This window comes from Citrus sinensis, chromosome 9 (genome assembly GCF_022201045.2).
Source record: "Citrus sinensis cultivar Valencia sweet orange chromosome 9, DVS_A1.0, whole genome shotgun sequence".
NCBI classification, from domain to species: Eukaryota; Viridiplantae; Streptophyta; class Magnoliopsida; order Sapindales; family Rutaceae; genus Citrus; species Citrus sinensis.
Genome location: NC_068564.1, coordinates 29651967 through 29670029, shown reverse-complemented (window position 1 = coordinate 29670029; position 18063 = coordinate 29651967). Strand labels below are relative to the sequence as shown.

The window sequence follows — 18063 nt, the reverse complement described above, 5'->3', positions numbered from 1 at the left end:
ATAATGTTTGCATTCATTTTCAGCATTAAATGGAATATGTGATAATGATTGAGCTTAAAGATAATGTTGAATGTAGATTATGTTTACATCATTTTCATTATATGAATAATGGTAGCATGGAACCTAAAATCATATGCACTGCACAAGAGAACATATATCTGCTGTGATGTAAAAAAATTTCTACCATTTGCCTCTGATTTAACCAAGGGGTTGTGGTTACTTATTGACCTCCCCCATTTTTTGGGTTTATGACATTACTGTCGACGTTTTCAACATTCAGTTTGGTTTCTGTATTTGGTTGGATCGACTCCATAAAAAAGTATAAATTACATGTGGTTCTTTGGAAGTCACAGGAAGTTTGGGCCAATAATGCATCTTCTGACAGGCAGCGGGAGCGGGAAGATGTTCAAAATGTTGGTACAAGTATCAACTTTTCCTGTTACCGATATTGGAGGCATAATAAATCCATAACCTAGATGATAAGAAATAGATGGATAAATGATACATTGATATAGGCAAAAATGATTCTTTGGGATGGGCAAAGTCAGAGTAGAAAAGACTCTTTTCCCTTGGCCTTTTAAATATGCTCTGACATCCTCCCAAAGCAAACGAAAAGTAATTCTAAGATTCATCTCAAAGTGAAACGTGCGCGATTATTCCCCTCAGTCTTTCTTCTTTCTATTAAATATCTTCTAATCTTCTACCCTCCGACTGCTCTTCCCTCTCAACATCAACTTGATAAGCTTTCAGGACATGGGCGTGGAGGACCTTTATGAATTCCGGTCAATTGTTTGTGATAGTGGCTCAGGGTCGGTGAAGGTAAATGAATTCATTATCTTCTAAATACTTCTTGTTTGAACTTTACAGACATTTGCTGAAAAAAAAAATCCTTAATGCAGACTGGGTTTGCTGGTGACGATGCTCCATGCGTTGTATTTCCTAGCCTTATAGGCCAACCAAGAAACAAGAATTCCATGATTGGCATTGGACAAAAGGATATGTATTTTGGAGATGAAGCACAAGCCAAGCGCGGAGTCCTCAGATTAAGTCATCCTGTTAATCGTGGAATGGTTCGAGATTGGGATGCAATGGAGAGACTCTGGGAACATATATTTGATAAGGAGCTCAGAGTCACCATAGAAGAACACCCTGTTCTATTAACAGAGCCGCCGCTGAATCCAAAAATTAACAGAGAGAAGATGGTTGAAATCATGTTTGAAGGTTTTGAAATTCCTGCCACCTATGTAGCTATTCAAGCCGTGCTTTCCCTCTATGCTAGTGGTCGAACAACAGGTAAAAAATTTTGTTACTAATGATTCTTTCATGAATGAAACTCCAACGATATCAAGAAGCAGTGACTTGACCCCAAAAAAAAAAAATGCATCGTACGCAGGAATTGTGATGGATTCTGGGGAAGGTGTCACACACGTAGTTCCAATCTACGAGGGCTATGCATTACCGCACGCAATCCAACGGCTTGAACTAGCTGGCAAGGACCTCACAGATTACCTCACCATGAACTTAACAAAAGACGGCTACATCTTCACCACATCAGCCGAAAGAGAAATTGTGAGGGACATAAAAGAGCGACTGTCATACGTAGCAATGGATTTCGAGAAGGAACTTGCGATGTCAAAGGAGAGCTCACAGCTGGACAAGCAATACGAATTGCCAGATGGGCAAGTCATAACTATTGGAGCCGCACAGTTCAAAGCCCCGGAAGTTCTGTTTGATCCAAGCAGAATGGGATTAGAGACGGAAGGTGCGCATGAGATTTTGGTGAGGGCAATCATGAGGAGTGATATGGATGTTAGAAGGGAAATGTATGGGAATGTGGTGCTCAGCGGTGGCACCAGTTTGATACCAGGCTTGCCTGATAGATTGGCCAAAGAACTCTGCAATCTTGCATCTCCTGGTGTGGGAGTGAGAGTTGTTGCACCACCACAGAGGCTGCACAGTGTGTGGATTGGTGGCTCCATTTTGGCCTCCTTAAGCACTTTTCAACAGGTTAATTAACTCAATTAGAGGGCATCTTTTTATATTATTTAGTGTTTAACATAACTTGATAATTAATCTGATTACTCATGCAGTTGTGGGTGAAATTAACTGTTTTTTTTTTCTTCTGTTCTGCAGATGTGGATTACAAAGGAAGATTACATGGAATCTGGTCCTTCTGTAGTGCATATGAAATGCTTCTAATTACTCTCTTCTTCACCACTATGTTAATTGTTCATTTTTACGAAATGAAATAAATAAATTCAATGACAAAGACAAGTGTGTCATTCAAAATACCTACACATTCAGGGAGTGTTTTCTTCTTGTAACAGGAAAATCTAAGATGTAGATTTTCCAATCTTCCACAAAAGTAAAAGCCAAACTCTGTTACAAACGGAAATTTGAACAGGCATGCAAGCAATTTTCTTTTCTTTTTTTTCTTTAAAAGGAAAAGCGAGAAATCCCTTTACAAAATAAATTATAATACATTATTTACAGATTAATTTACAAATTAGAATTCATTGTTGAGTTTTTATGGGATAATGAATTAATTAATAGAATTTATTTTTTTACGAACAAACATTAATTCAATACTAAAAAAACTTATGCCAAACTATCCCATGTAAATGTGAATTATTGGTAGTAAATGACATCCTTAGAGGTAATTTACCCTGTACGGCTGTATTTATTATTGTTAAACAATAAAGTGGGGAAATTATTAAAACTAAATAACAAAAAGTTTACAATAATCCAATCCAAAGTCAAACACATGGCCGGAGGATTTGAATCTACTGTTGGGGTTATATTAAAATAAAATTTATGCACGACAATTTAAGTGCTGCAGAAGTTGTTGATGAGTCCTGCGGCAGAAGTTGAAACGAAACATCAAGATGGTTACTGCATCGGAGATATCAGCTAAATTGAATCTAAAGCCACACGTAGAGGGTGGCTTTTACACAGAAACTTTCAGAGACGCTTCTGTTTTTCTCTCCAAGTCTCAACTTCCCTCTGAATGTAAAGTCTTCACTTGCCTTTCCTCTATCTTTCCACTGTTGTTTCCTTTTTTGGTTTAGTTGATACTTGATAATGATTGCATTGTTTTTGGATTTATTATGCTGTAAATCCAGCTAAAGGATCTTGTTTGCTAATCTGGGTATGCATAATTCTTTTTTTTAGATTGCATCTTATGGTTAGATTCTAAGACTGTATATGCATATACTTTGTGTCTGCGGTCTTTGTACTTTGAAGTCGGTACTATACTACTTTTCTGAGGGGACCACTTTGTGGACTGCTTTTAGAGATTGCCTTATTTAAAGTGTCAAAGCTGTTTTTTGGCTGCACGAATTTGAAATCCCAAATGATTTTTAAGATTCAGTGAATTCATATCCGTACTATTATGCTATTGCCTTCTGAATTTCACAGACCTTTCATATTAAAAGCTGAATAGAAAGCCGATTATCCTATCCAATCCTTTAGGTTGAAATTAAGAGGTATTAAAAGTTAATTATCTAGTTCTCTATCTTCAAGTTGACAGATATGTTTGCAAACATGGAATGGTGTAGCATCTGATCTGAATGAACCTTTATTTGTAGTTCAGTGAACAGTGATCTCATAGTTGAATAAATTTGTGTGATGCAGTTCATAAATTTCAGATAAAATAATTTCATTTTGATTCTGAGGTCTCTACTGAGTGTAGGGACAATTATGTAGATTGAACATATTCCGCTAAATAAATCCAATTTAACCTAGAAATTGTTGACAGCCATCTCTTTATGTAGGACCTTGTAATGTCTGTGACTTCCAAGTTTTGAAACTTAAGTTATTTTTCTTCCAGATTATTGCCTGACTACCATTTTCTTCCTAAAGCAATTTAGGTGTGTTTGGGATTGAGGTGATAGATTTTGGGATTTATGATCATAAATAATTTATCTAAATTCATGATCAAGTTTTTTTTCCTTTACTACACAGCTACAGCTTCCATTTCGTATCACCTTTTTAGCAAATAGAGCAAAAGTCTTTTCATTGCTGATCATCTCAATAATATGATTGCTTTTCTTTGCAGACAAAGTTGATCGTGCTGTCAGCACAGCTATATACTTCTTGCTACCATCGGGTAGTGTGTCACGCCTCCATCGATTACCATGTGCAGAAACCTGGCATTTTTACACAGGAGAACCTATTACGGTATGAGTGATCCTTGCTCAACTCTGATTGATAGTAGTGTGCATTCATTGGGATTCTCAAGATAGTTGTTTGATGGGTTTTCCACCATTGCTAGGATGGTTGAGCCATCCTATGAATTTTAGGATTCTTTTCCATATAGTTTAGCCATCAACCAGTGATATTATTTAATAGTGAATGAGTTGTAATGCCTCATTTATTAAATAGTGTGGCCATGGGAACCAAATAAAGTATCATTGGTTTTGACCTATTTTTGTCGATGGTTTGTCCAGAACAGTTTGTATCAAGTTGGGTGTCCAGCTAGCCTTATGAAGCCATAAACAACGTGGACTGGCCATGTGTTTCTCATGTGTTTTAGCTGTAGGCTTTTATTCTCAATTCTGCCTTTGGGCCATCTCTCGTCTGCAACCTGAGTGAATACGCCATCATCTTGATTATGTCAAGCTCAACTAGACCTCCACCTCTTCTGTCGAAGAAAAAAGGGTTGTCTTCTCTGTTATATGATATCCCAAATTTCGGCTGCCATGATTATTGTTATTCTGCCGGTTCTCCACCCTTGTTGCACCCATTAATTAAAATTGCCTTGCCCATGCATTTATTGGTTTCTTCTAGTTAATGATTGAACTATTTAAACCAGTTACCTCTAGATTTCAATCAAATGATTTTGCTATGATTGACAGTATATGTTTCATGTTAATGCTCTTATCATGAGTTCTCTCTGGCTAACCCCCCCTCCCGGTCTTGGGTATGGTTTTATAAAAGAGAAAACACTTTACAGAAAGTGAGGCATTATTAAAGTTGATTACTGTGGCAGTTTCTTTAATGGCTCTGAGATTCCAGTATACTTTGGTGGCCACCATTGAAACCCCCTTTAATACACACACACACACACACACACATATATATCCTCAAAATCTGAATGTATTTTATGTTATATGTTATTTATTTTTAAAGTCTATGAATATAGTCAAAAAACATAAAAACACTGATCACAGGTTTTGCTTACATCTGTCTCCACAAATTAATTATGAATCCAAAATAACCTTTTCTTAAGAAAGTTTCTCCGATCTACAGAATCATCAGTCTCTCTTGCCAGTTTGCCCTTCTTTCTCCTTTTTTGCTATTTTAACACAACATGTTTTCTTTCAGATATTTGAACTGAATGACAAAGATGGGAAAATCAAATTAACATGTCTGGGCAATGATCTTGGAAACAATCAGCAACCACAGTACACGGTGCCCCCAAATGTGTGGTTTGGTTCATTTCCAACCAATGACTTTCACATTTCCCCAGATGGGGCAGTGAGCAAGGTTGAATCAAGGGATGCTGAGAGTCACTACTCCCTCGTGGGATGCACTTGTGCACCTGCTTTTCAGTTTGAAGACTTTGAGTTGGCAAAACGCTCTGACCTTGTTTCAAGCTTTCCCAATCATGCGCCCCTCATCTCTTTACTCACCTTTCCTGAGTAAAAAGAAGCTTCGTCTGCAATCTTCAGGTTCAGATCTTTTTCTTTCGTAAAGGCTTTCGCAGGCAAATCATGTAATGCATTGATCAATAATGAAAGCCCCTTGTGTGTCAAACTAAACACGATGGAAAGGTTGGAACCTTTCCTTAAGTATGAAAAGGATTTCGTATGGTTTTTTATTTTAGTGGCTTGATGATCTCAGCTACAATGTTATGTGCTTTCTATTGCTCATTCTATACACTGCTACCGTTCAACAGGATGAACATGAAATTTTGATTTGTTGTTATATTAGAGCAGAGTCGAAAAATGAGTAGCAAATGAGGCAGTTGACGTTCTAACTCATTGTAAATTTTACTTCGAGCGACAGATAACTTCGCATGCTGTATTTTGACCATCATGTTCAATTATACAAGGTGGTTTTACATGAATAACAATAGCGTGAATAAAATTCCAGTTTAAAGAGTTGAGGCAAACAAAAGATTGTATTGTACGCATGCCACAGTAGCCCGTGGCTGAACTACGGACAATAAAAGAACTTTTGAATGCTATTAAGTAATCAACATAAACACATTACAAATGAATTGAAAGAGACTGTGCCATTACAAAATGCGGCACCAAAGCGACCACCCATAGCAATTTCAACAAAGCAAAAGCCAGAAAAAAAGTGGGAGCAAAGAGAGAAAAAGAGAACATCATTTCTTGTGAAGTTAAAAAATATCTAAAACCTGACTGAAACTAAAGAAACCCAGTATGTGTATATTGAACATATAAATTGACCCACATATCATCGTTGCTCTAAGAGATGAAAGCCCACATCCTCCACCAAGTTTTTGCAAACAAGGTCTTCAGACCTGTTACTATCTCTTTTTTGTCTCCCTCTTGACTTCCTCATCCAGCACGACAGGAAGGATGGATAACCTTTGCCTTTCCCCAGTCTTTTCTGTCTTTTTGGACACCGTTGCACTAATATTTGCAAATACGGCATGAACTTGTAACAATATGGCAGAAACTGTTAATCAAAATCAAGGAACTCCATTCTTTTTCTCATGGAACCCTTCAAAACTGTGGCATCCTTTTCCGCTTTCTGAGCCTGAAGAAAGGAAAGGAGTAAATGGACATAAGCAAATCATAATGTGCCAAAGCAATAGAAGTGCATAACTTTTTGTAACAACAATCATATTGATTTAGTAGAAGGATTGCATTTTTTAACCCATTATTGAAAGAAAACTGGTATCTACAACCCTAGAAAAGATGAGATAATCTAATCAGGAAAGTTATCAAGAGGAGATCATAATAAGAGAAGGATTTTCACACATCAATCTGATAAGGGGAACTTGGTACATGACCCAAGAAAGACTATAATCATTATGAATATCTGGCAACAAGTATAACTAGAAACGTTCCAATCAGGGATCCCTAACCATATTAATTATTAAAGTCAGGGACAAGCTGAAAGACAAAAAAGACATAAGAGTAATGTAGTATATTTTGTCCTGTTGTATTGAAATCTGTATTTTTTTGTACATTAGTTTATCCCTAACTTCAATATGATTAGGGATCACTGATTGAAAATCCACTATAAGTACAACCACTGCTTTAAAATCCCTTGCAGAAGACAGCAATAATAAAAACTTCCACAACAAAGAGGTACAGTCTCATGGTGGGACAGAATCCTAGGACACTGACCTACCTCCACCTAAACCAAACCACAAAGGAGATTATAAGTTATAACACTTCATGTGTGAAGCAGAAGGGAGTTCTAAATAATATAAGCCAGCAGACAATCCAAACAAAACCTAACATATTAGTTCATGGCATTAAGAATTCTAATCAGTTGCCACCTTGTAGAGGGACAGTATCCTGGGACATCAGCGTACTTTGATCTAAAATATGCGTCATGTTACTTACCCTCTTTATCTCAGCTGTTGATACACGAGTCATATGTGCAGGTAGCTCCTCCTTCTCTAAATCCTATGTTATGAGTAGCCAAAACAAAGAAACATAAAATATTTGCAAAAATAATTATAAGGAATCAAGCCGCACAGAGCAGTAGACAAAACAATGTACCAGCTCTCCAATTAAGACAACATTCTCCCCACGGATTACGTATAGACCTAAGGGGATATCACAGTAAAGATCACCCACAATGATTCGCTCACAAGCACCTTCAAGAACAACATTAGCTGCACATCGGAAGAAATTTTCCGTCAGCAACTACAGTTCAAAAAATTCAAGGGCATATTAAACTTAGCAAACATTATGTAACGGCATTTTACCAAATTGATCAAATGAACGGAGCAAACCCAAGAGCTTCCGCCCATCTCGCAACAGGACGAGAATTTTTTCTGCGAAAAAAATAACAGCATAAGGAGCCGAATATATTGTAATGAACCAATTATCCTACATTTACTTGAGACCTATAATACACAATGAGCAATTAAATAGGCTAATGAGATTTTTTATATGCTCTAGCTAATACATGGTATTAGAAATTTGTATCCAGTTTTAAAGACTCCAAAGAAACACAGAAAAGAAAGTTCAGAACACGTGAAATAATTTTCATGCACCGGCAAAGAAGTGCAAACAAAATAAACCCAGTGCCCCTGCTGCCATTCTAAGGAAAAAAAAAAAAAGTAAGAGAAAGACCCCCAATCATTTACGATTACTATGGGAGACGTGGTTTTTCATAAGATTAAGAAAGTAGGAAATTCAAAGCTTGTATGCAAGTAAAGCATGGAGCTATAATGTTGGGAGACTAGTTTAGCAACTGGACGCCTGATGTTACCTATCACTTTCTATATTTTGTCTGCCAGTGCATCAACGGCTGTTTTACATGGTACTCAATTTATATTGACACTCCCTTTTTCTTTGAGGAATTATCCTCCATTCTACCCATCTTCAATACTACCAATCCAGCACGCATTTGATCCTAAGAGTATATGACCATTGCTTAAAAGCTTAAAACATTACCATGAATATACAAAAACAATAATTAAACACTCCAAGAATTAAAAAAAAAAAGAAAAAAAAAATCAAATCAGACTCAAGAGGCAGAAATTGTTTTGGGATCTCTTGTAGTAGTACAACTGTACAAGAAGTCTGGGGTATGAACCTCCTTCACATAGGCGGAGAAAGGATTCAGTTACTGTCATGCCACAAAAAAGAAAGGGGAAAAAAAAAGTTGCAATACAGGAGTATTTAATCCAAATCAGCTTAATTAGTAACAACATTGGCGTCAACCAAATACAAGCAAAGTTCTTTTCTTGACTCAGAATCAAGAAGGCAGCAAGAGCAACAAGAAAAGAAATTTAACAGATGAAAAGCCCTCTAAATCAAACAGTAACATGAACACAACAATACATCATGCAACTCAAAAACAGAGAACGAGCAACTGGGAAAACCACAAACAAGAACAAATTAAACACAACCCAATTGCACAGACTTTACATCCCAATGCATCAAATACATACATCTATAAATTCATGAATATATATAGTTACAGAGAACCAGACACAGAGAGAGAGAGATAGATTTTACTGTCGAGATAGGTGGCGAGAGAAGTGGAGAGAAAGACATCATCAGGGCCAGCCCACGACATTGAGGAATTCAGAGATGTTATTGACTTTTACAAATAATAATTCTCCTTCCTCTAATGCTGCTAATGGCATTTGCTTTTCAACAAAAGCAACCCCCCACCCCTCGTTTTATTATTTAATGTACCCCCACCCACCAAATCTTTCTTCTTTTCTTCTACCCAATTCTAGATTACAAAGCAACCAAAACCCTAATTTAGTTCCAAAGCAAAGCTCTCTCACCTTTATTCAATCAAACATAAAAGATAAAAGGGAAAAATCTGGGAGCTAATTATATAGAACGGTGTTATTGTGGTAGGTTAAACTTTTACAGCCCTTTTTGACAAAAACTATCGCCATTCATCTCTCTGTTTCCTTTTCTTATTAATTATTTTTTATTATTCATTTATTTTTCTACATGATTGGACTTTATATAGTTACCGAGTAAAAATAAAGTTAAGACGGCTTCTGAAGCTTTGACCATGGGCCAAGTTAATAAAGTGACTTCAGTAGTTCAGTTCACATTTTAATTTAATATTTTGTTTTTTTTTTAAATATATGCACCACGCAGCCGAAAAAAAAAAAAAAGATAAAAAGTAAACAATTCAAGGCCAAGGTTAAGTTACATTATCATTTACTAAACATTATGTGAATACGGGTCGTTGGATTTGTATAGTAAAATCAGATGGATGAAAATGAAATGAGCAATTTCATATTATAAAACTGTCTTAATAGAAGTTAATTTTCTTTCTTCTCTTTCTTTTATCGTCTTCTGCTCTAAATAAATGTCACCTCTTCTGTAATTTTTTTCCCCTTTTACTTCTTTAATTACAAATTTTAATTTGGTAATAAACTTAAAGAAAGAAAAGAAAAAGAGACAAAATTAAAAAGAAATTGGGTAAGACTAGATTTTTTTAGGTTTTCAAAATTCCATATTGTTATGTATCAAGAAAAAAAAAAAAAAGCCCTTCGTCATAGGCATAAACATGAATTTTGGTAATAAATTATTTAAAAAAATAATGGCCGATCCGACCACCTCATCTATGACCATCGCACTAACAAAATTAAAGTATGTAACGAAGGAAAGAAAAAATAAATAAATAAGAAGAAGGAGAAGGAGGCAAGAAGTGGTGGCTGGTGGAATTTCCAAAGTACTCTTAATAATTTTTATGCAACGTAAAATATTTCACCAAGTATAGTCAGTCAAATATTGATCGCGAGGAAATGAAAAAAAGGAAAAAACAAAAAATCAAAAATTCAGAAATTCACTGCTCCAACAATAACCGCATACGATATATAGTTTTTTAAGGGTTTTGGTTTTCCCTTCCTAAAACAGCATCTTAAAGGTGCGGTTCGCCAGAGCCGGTAAGGGACAGATACGATTGCTTATTTCATTTCCATTCGTTCGATTTTACCATTTGAATCCAACGAAACTTTATTCGTTTAATGTTTGTTACATGATAATGTAATTTAATATTGCCCTAAATTCAATAATAACATAATCGTAGTTAGTTTTTGTACATATTAATGTAGTATGAAGTGATTCGTTGAAAAGTAATACTATTTTTTCTTATTATGTGGGTCTATGATGATTTTATACAATTAATATTTTTATACTACATCAGTTTGTAAAAAATGGTTGTGACTCTATTATTACTAAATAAAATTTAACGTCAGTCAAAATTCTAATGCCCTTAGGCGAGGTGAATCCTTTAATAAGGGTGGATTTTGTTGAATTTATTGTCTTTATTTTTCATTTATCTATATTTGTTGTTAGAATTTTGTTGTGTTGTACGCTAGAAGAAGATTTTCACTTATAACATGTAAAGTGAGTAGACTACACCAATCTCATACACTCGAACTTTCAATTATTTGATATTTATGGTGTACGTAATTATGTATTTGTATTTATTGTTAGGCATCGCCCTAATTTTATGTTTGAGTTTTAAGTATCGTCTTATGTATTATATTTTAGCATATTTCCATTTGTATGGCGATGCATTATTGATCATCATTAGTCTTTTCAATATATTTACCATTAAAAATTTTGAAATACATTTAAAAAAAATCAAAATTTCAATGTATCTTGTATTAAAATCTTTTAACGAATTTCTTTAATCATTGACCAAAAAATTTTTACTCAAAAATACTTTTTATAGAAATATTTTTTATCCTTTACTTCTTGTAAATTTGAAATGATCAGTTAAAGAAACTTGCTTAAAAGTATATTGATTAAATAGAAATTCTTTTAACAATTTTAAAGATGTATTTTATATATTTTGAATTGAAAATAACATTAAATAAAAAAATAAAAGAGATGTTGATATTTGTATATTTTTTACTTTTCAAACAAACATTTTACATTTCCGGAAATTTTTTTATGTAAATTAAGTATGTCAAAAATATCCGCTCAGTTCAAACTTGGCTTGGACCACAGTGATGCGGGATTGGTAATATTGACAGGTGATCGGGTCAGGCTGGTCCCCGGCATCACTTGATAAGCTTGGGGGCCCAACCCAAAACCTAAATTTTATTAAAAATATAATAAAATATATATTATTTTAAATAATTATATTTAGTTGACCTAGTTATTACATATATTTAAAATTTATATTTTCATGTATGATTTTTCTTAAAATATTAAAAATCATAAAATTATAAAATAAACTAGAAATATACATATATAATATTATAAAATATAAAATTCGGGTTTAAAAAGCCCAAACTAAAAAACCCGGTCCGATGGCAGGCATTTTAAACTCGGTCTGAGTAGCCAAAAAAAATGCTCGGAATGGGTCTGGCCATTGCCATACCCATACCTGGCCTCGAGCCTTGCCATCCCTAGGATGAGCCCATTAACACCTAAAATGCACCAAAACTTCTAATTTGTGAGAAGTGACCGCATTGGAACGGTGGCGGTGGTTTGGTCTTAACGATATTCAATCATTGGAGTCTGCGCTTAGATGAGATCGCATTAGTATTATTTTCATTTAGTTTATTTCAACCTTCTGATGATCAATTCGAATCCTGATACGTGGCAGATTACGAACTATATAATATGATTTATCTTTTGAGACTGTTTTCTTGCTGTCTCTTGGCTCTAAATAACGGTACTCAAATCCTGGTAACTCTTTCATTGAACCCCCTTATTTTATTATTTTTATTATTATTAATTTAACACATCAAAAATATTACATTCCGCTACTTAAAGCTAATGAAACATCCATGCATCAAAAGTATAGGAAACACTCAGAACTAATGACACATCAATGCATCACAAACTTGGTGATTATATTTTCACTTTTACTTATTATGAAACAAAGCCTCAATCTGATTAACTTCACATATGCATCAACGCCACCAGCTCCCTTCGAGCACGGCTGAAATTCGTTGCAATGAGTTTGTTATTATTATTATTTTCCTGAGGTAGGCATCACAGAATTAACATTTGGCATTTGGCCAAAGAAAAAGGCAAAATGAGTGATCATTGATCAGGAAGCAATGGGACATCATCTTAATCACTACAAGTGTGCCACATTTAACAGAAATTGACTCCAATAATCCAAGCAATAAAACTGGAACAATTCCCGAATATCTGCATCGTTAAATCAACATAAATTGAACAATTAACACGCATGCAAAATAGGCCGCTGTGTAATGCGAGGATAAAAGACAAAAACAATTATGAAAGAAACAGTTTGAAGTAACCTTCTTACCGTGTAATTAATCCTTGGATATGGCCTAAAGATAAAGGCAAGTTATATCTCTAATACAATATCTGCAATCAAGACCAAAAATAAAAAATAAAAAAAAATCAAAACAATGCATCTAAATTAACCTGTCATTTTGAATATTGCAAATAAAACATACAGAAACTTACATTCAGAATCTGTTATTTTGATTGCAAATGAAACATACAGAAACTTACATTCAGAATCTGTCTTAACCCATTTGCTTCCGTTCTCTGCGTCTTCATTGAAATCATCCTCATTAGCAGACTCTGGCGTATTCACTGTTCTGCTCTTCAGGTATTTTTTACTAGACAATGCTGTACCAGAACTCTGGGGATATATTTTCATTTTCTTGTGAAGTATAGCCCTCATTATCTGTACCCAATTCATTATAAAAATATAAAACAACCATGTAGTTGATGTAGAATAATAATTATTCTCAGAGTGGACGTTCAAACGTTTTAAAATGCAAATTAAACCTTACGTACCTTTTCCATTTGGGATTCTGAGACTGGATCTTTTAAACTTGGGGCAGGGGCAAACCCACTTCTGCAAGCAATCATCTTTTTGAGAAGAAAAGACAATGATTTGCTGCTAATGACACCAGGGCTTTTAGTACTATCGAAGCTAATATCTTTCCCAGAGCTACTAAAGGCTGCAGCTGTTGTGGTCCTGGGGTTTGAATCATTGATGGTTGTTTCATCATCAACTTCTGAATCTTCCGGTTCATGCAATATTAAGTTTACTTCATTTTGAAGTGTTGCCACTTCTTCATCAGGGGTAGGATCTTGTACAGAATCATGATCCAGGTCCTTCAAGTTAACATTTCCAATTGTCCCAATTGCTAGCAACCCGTGAGTCCACTCCACGAATTCTTCTTTACAAGATTCTTTCTGCACACAATCTGCATCTTCACAAAAATATTCATTAATCACAAGTTCATTAAGATATTAAACCAGACGTGTGGTATATGATGATTTGATATTATGATTTATGAATTGTAAATTGGAAGTACCTCTACTATTAGCTGATAATGAGGAAAGCAAGTCCGGTTTCTTGCTTGAATGTATCCCACCGAGCTTGTTTTGCATCCAATTGAAAATCTGAAATGAAACCAGAACAAGAATTAAACTTCTCTTAATAAACATTAACTAATATATACATCATCCCATAAGCCTATACAGGTAATTGGTCATACCCTCATTATTTGTTGATAAATGAATATAAATGTGGAGCTAGCTGGGGTTGAGTTAATGACGAGTGTGGATGTGCAATGAGGTTTATATACAGAGACAAAGATCTCGTGGGGAGTAAAAGCTGAGCTGCATGTGGCAGAGTTAAATAGTTAAAGGGGCCGGGGAGTGGGGGTGTGAGAAATTCCATATACAAGCTGTTAGGAGGCAGCAGCTGCTGGTTTAAGTTCCCAACAGTGACTTTTGCCGCCTCTTTGTCATTTCTCTCTCTTCTATTTGTCACCTTTTTTTAACTACTAGTCTAAGTTGTGGTACGGGCTTAAAGGTGCCTCCTACAATTGGGGCCCTCCCCAGAATACCTTGTGGTCAAAAATCAAAAAAAAAAAAAATCAAATCAACATAATCTAATTTAGATAATTCATTATCATATGGGAGCACTAAGATTAATAAGACACCATCAAAATAGAAACATGAATACTGTACACACTATAACACTACTGCAATGCATAAAATATTACTGTTGTTCATACTACAACTGTCGTTTCTATCTTAGTGACTTAATATAATTTTTCATCATATATCTCGAGCATTAATTGGTCTTGCCGATGCTGCCCTTCGGTCTAGCATATATAACCATGACATTATGACAATAACGCTAAATATTTTAGTTTTATTAACGAAGGTGTGTTTACACACATTCCATTAATTATTTGACACACACACACACACACATGCATGTATATATGAAAGAGAGTACGTGGAATAATCAGTCCAATCCCTTATAATGATGAGATGATTCGGGTCATATATATATATATATATATATATATATATATATATATTCAATCATAATCAGTCCCACATTTTAAATTATAACTAAAAGTTTGCATGGCAAAAGATTTAACGCACGTCATTTTTGATGAGGTTGATTTAGTGTATAAATTACCAAGCCAATCACACCAAGACTTGATCCGACTCAAAGCCTGATTAATGATGTGAAAAATCAAAGTGTTTAATCACAAACAAACACAAAAGAAGCAAAGCAGCAAAGATCAGACATAACGATTTATAGTTGTTCAGCTGATTAACCAGTCTACATCCACTTGAATACCATTGCAAGGGTTTTATTGATTTCTAGAGAACAAGTTACAGAGAGAGATTCTTTTACTGTGCTGTGTTAAATAAACCACAACACTATTGGCTTTATATAGAGACTCAAAGGGATATGTGAAGTTCCTAATTCGACTGGGATAAAGTTTTTTAGTTTTAAGAAGAAATCATTCAACCACCTTCCATGTGTATGACATGTGTCCTAATTAATTAATCTTCTTCTAATATGGCATACGTCCATGTCATTTGAGCTTTGAAGTTTAAGTGAGATTACTTGTAAAAAACTTGTGATCGATTTTACTAAATCAGATCGATCTACTTTGTACGCTTTTGATTCTGCATCAACCGAAATGTCATACGCCTTTATTTTCTAGATGAGTTTAGTTTTCAATGATTTTCTTACTAGATCTAATTTCTAAAAACTTCAATCCTAAATAACTTTGAAAATTTTTCATCCAAACTAAGTATTATCAGAAGATAACAAATGGCACACATCCCAAAAGAAAAAAGTCAAGAAAGTAAAAGGAAGAATGAGCTATCCCAACCAACTAGATGATGGACCAAGCCAAAAGGGGAAAATGATGAGCAAGTAGAAAGGCCATGATCCCGTGAGTGGGATTGTCCCTTACTAACCCAACCAATTAGACACCCCTCCTGCCACCTCATGATATCATATCGCCACTCGGTCGCCACCACTACCCTCATTCTAAACGCACGCCCTGCAAAATCATCGATACCCTGCTTTTAATTTAAATCTTATTCATACATTAGTCAACCGCCCAGCGTCTTTGAGCCCCATTTTTGTTGTGATAAAAAGATTTGATCAGTGAGTGGCTCATAGTAATGGCTTTGAGTTTACCGTATACATCGTCTACATTCTTTTGCCACCATTCAATTTTGAAAAGAGATGATGTAACATTTTTGCGATACATCAATGTCAAGGACCTCGATTCATTTGGTGGATATTGCATACTTTCTTTCCTAGATGCATGTTCAATGGCTAACATTAATTTTTATAATATAATCCAAGCTGCAGGATAAATATTCAACTGTACCATATATGCAAATAAGCAGTTAATTCGTCTGTGTAGCCGATTGATGGTGATGATGATCATGATCAGATTAAACGAAATCCATTGACTAGGATCTGTTTGTCACTTCGAGGTGTTATAGAATAGATGTGAAGTGAGGCACTCAAAGTCATCGAAATATAAGTTACTTTGAACAAATTTAACTTGCGTTGAAAGGGTAACCAAAAAAAGGAAGGATTTTTTTTCTAATAACTTTAGGATTTCATATGGCAGTATCAATTCTTGCAAATCCCTACTTTTGGGATCATATTCGTACATACAATGCATTCCTTTATCCCTAATAGCAGCAAACGATCAATTATTTATTTTTTATTTAGTAAATATAATTAGTTCTTATGAATAATGATCTAACGGTTAATAGTTCATCTTATAGTAAGCGAGAATATCTCGTAATATTATCTAAATAGTTATGAGATTTTATCCCATTTTTAAATGTTCATCGTGGAAGTCACTTGGGTTTGTAGCCCAGTGGTAAATCATTACCCTTAAAGTCGAGCATGGCTATGAGGGCAAAGATTCGAGTCCCTACGGACTCAATCTCCCTCAATTAAACATAATTACGTGTAGACTACTTATAATATCTTTTTTTCTTACAAAATACGAGTAGAGTAAAGACATCCCTCCTCTGTGAGGGGTATTTGGCAGATGACCTACTGTCATAGTAGCTACTTATAACGTCTTTCTTCCCTTACAAAATGCGAGTAGAGTAGAGACATCTCTCCTCTGTGAGGGATATTTGGCAGATGATATGTTGTCATAGCAGTTACTTATAACGTTTTTCTCCTTTGCGAAATGCGAGTAGAGTAGAGACATCCCTCCTCCGTGAGGGATATTTGACAGATGACCTGTTAAATACGAGTAAAGTAGAGATATCATTCCTCTGTGAGAAATATTTGACAGATGACTTACTGTTATAGCAATTGTATATATCTCTGTAATCTGATGGTTAATCAGTTAAAAAAAAAAAATTGTTCACCGTGGAAGATAGTGGCACTCGCTAGATCATCGTCCTAATTCTTAGATGACATGGGCTAGACCAGGGAGCATCTTGAATTGGCGGACGAAATAGCACAGGGGGGCACGTGATAGTGTCCATTCACACAATCACATCCACATGGCTGCAGGATGACAAGTCACTCTTCGGCGCTAAGTGCGCACCACACGTCGACTGACAGTTTGATGAAGGTTTTCCGACCAACACGTGTCTCTAAGGCACCGGTCTGATTTATTCCCGGAATTCGATGCTCTCATATCTCCATGTTTTGCATTGGCCCCCTTTGATTTTGATCCAAGTCATTTCTTGAACTATTTAATTCCCCTGCATAGAACTTTGCTCATGATCATCATCACATTTATTCAAATATGTGCAGCTGTCTCTCACGTTACTGTTTTAACTCTTCCAATTGGGGAATAAGGACATGATCAGGTTACAGTAACCTGGTTTGTTTTATTAAATTACCCCTCTATTAATGTAATACTCGTTCTTAATCAGGGAAGCAGTCATTTTATTCAATTACCCATTGCACTCCAGCCATTGGATCGAAAAATCATGACTCCATGCATACGTGATTGAGAATCCTTCATCAGCATGTCATATGTGAGTGTGGTCCATATAACTTTCCTGTTCAAGTTTAATTCATGCAGGGGACTTGATCCTGTTTAATTAATCTTGTAACCACTTGAGGAAAATGTAATTATGAATACATAATATGCATTATAAGGAA

General features: G+C 35.2%; 4 protein-coding genes across 4 annotated transcripts; 2 read left to right on the top strand and 2 right to left on the bottom strand.

The window, feature by feature from the left end:
* Positions 1-90: 90 nt before the first annotated feature.
* On the top strand, positions 91-2364 carry LOC102608317 (actin-104-like). The gene is made up of 4 exons (XM_006474644.4): positions 91-819; positions 900-1293; positions 1394-2007; positions 2134-2364. The coding sequence occupies exons 1-4, from the start codon at positions 754-756 to the stop codon at positions 2197-2199; spliced, it is 1140 nt and encodes a 379-aa protein (XP_006474707.1). The 5' UTR covers positions 91-753; the 3' UTR covers positions 2200-2364.
* Positions 2365-2762: 398 nt separating this feature from the next.
* Positions 2763-5821, top strand: LOC102608607 (uncharacterized). The gene is made up of 3 exons (XM_006474645.4): positions 2763-3009; positions 4058-4179; positions 5326-5821. Exons 1-3 carry the CDS (start codon positions 2886-2888, stop codon positions 5644-5646), a joined length of 567 nt encoding a protein of 188 aa, XP_006474708.1. The 5' UTR covers positions 2763-2885; the 3' UTR covers positions 5647-5821.
* Positions 5822-6169: 348 nt separating this feature from the next.
* Positions 6170-9616, bottom strand: LOC102608898 (sm-like protein LSM1A). Its single transcript, XM_006474646.4, has 5 exons — positions 9180-9616; positions 7919-7987; positions 7710-7825; positions 7551-7613; positions 6170-6732 (listed from the first exon to the last, which is right to left on the bottom strand). The coding sequence occupies exons 1-5, from the start codon at positions 9238-9240 to the stop codon at positions 6655-6657; spliced, it is 387 nt and encodes a 128-aa protein (XP_006474709.1). The 5' UTR covers positions 9241-9616; the 3' UTR covers positions 6170-6654.
* Positions 9617-12369: 2753 nt separating this feature from the next.
* On the bottom strand, positions 12370-14854 carry LOC112497919 (protein DEEPER ROOTING 1). Its single transcript, XM_052434291.1, has 6 exons — positions 14144-14854; positions 13961-14048; positions 13434-13849; positions 13143-13320; positions 12931-12992; positions 12370-12809 (listed from the first exon to the last, which is right to left on the bottom strand). The coding sequence occupies exons 1-5, from the start codon at positions 14147-14149 to the stop codon at positions 12973-12975; spliced, it is 708 nt and encodes a 235-aa protein (XP_052290251.1). The 5' UTR covers positions 14150-14854; the 3' UTR covers positions 12370-12809; positions 12931-12972.
* Between the last annotated feature and the right edge of the window lie 3209 nt (positions 14855-18063).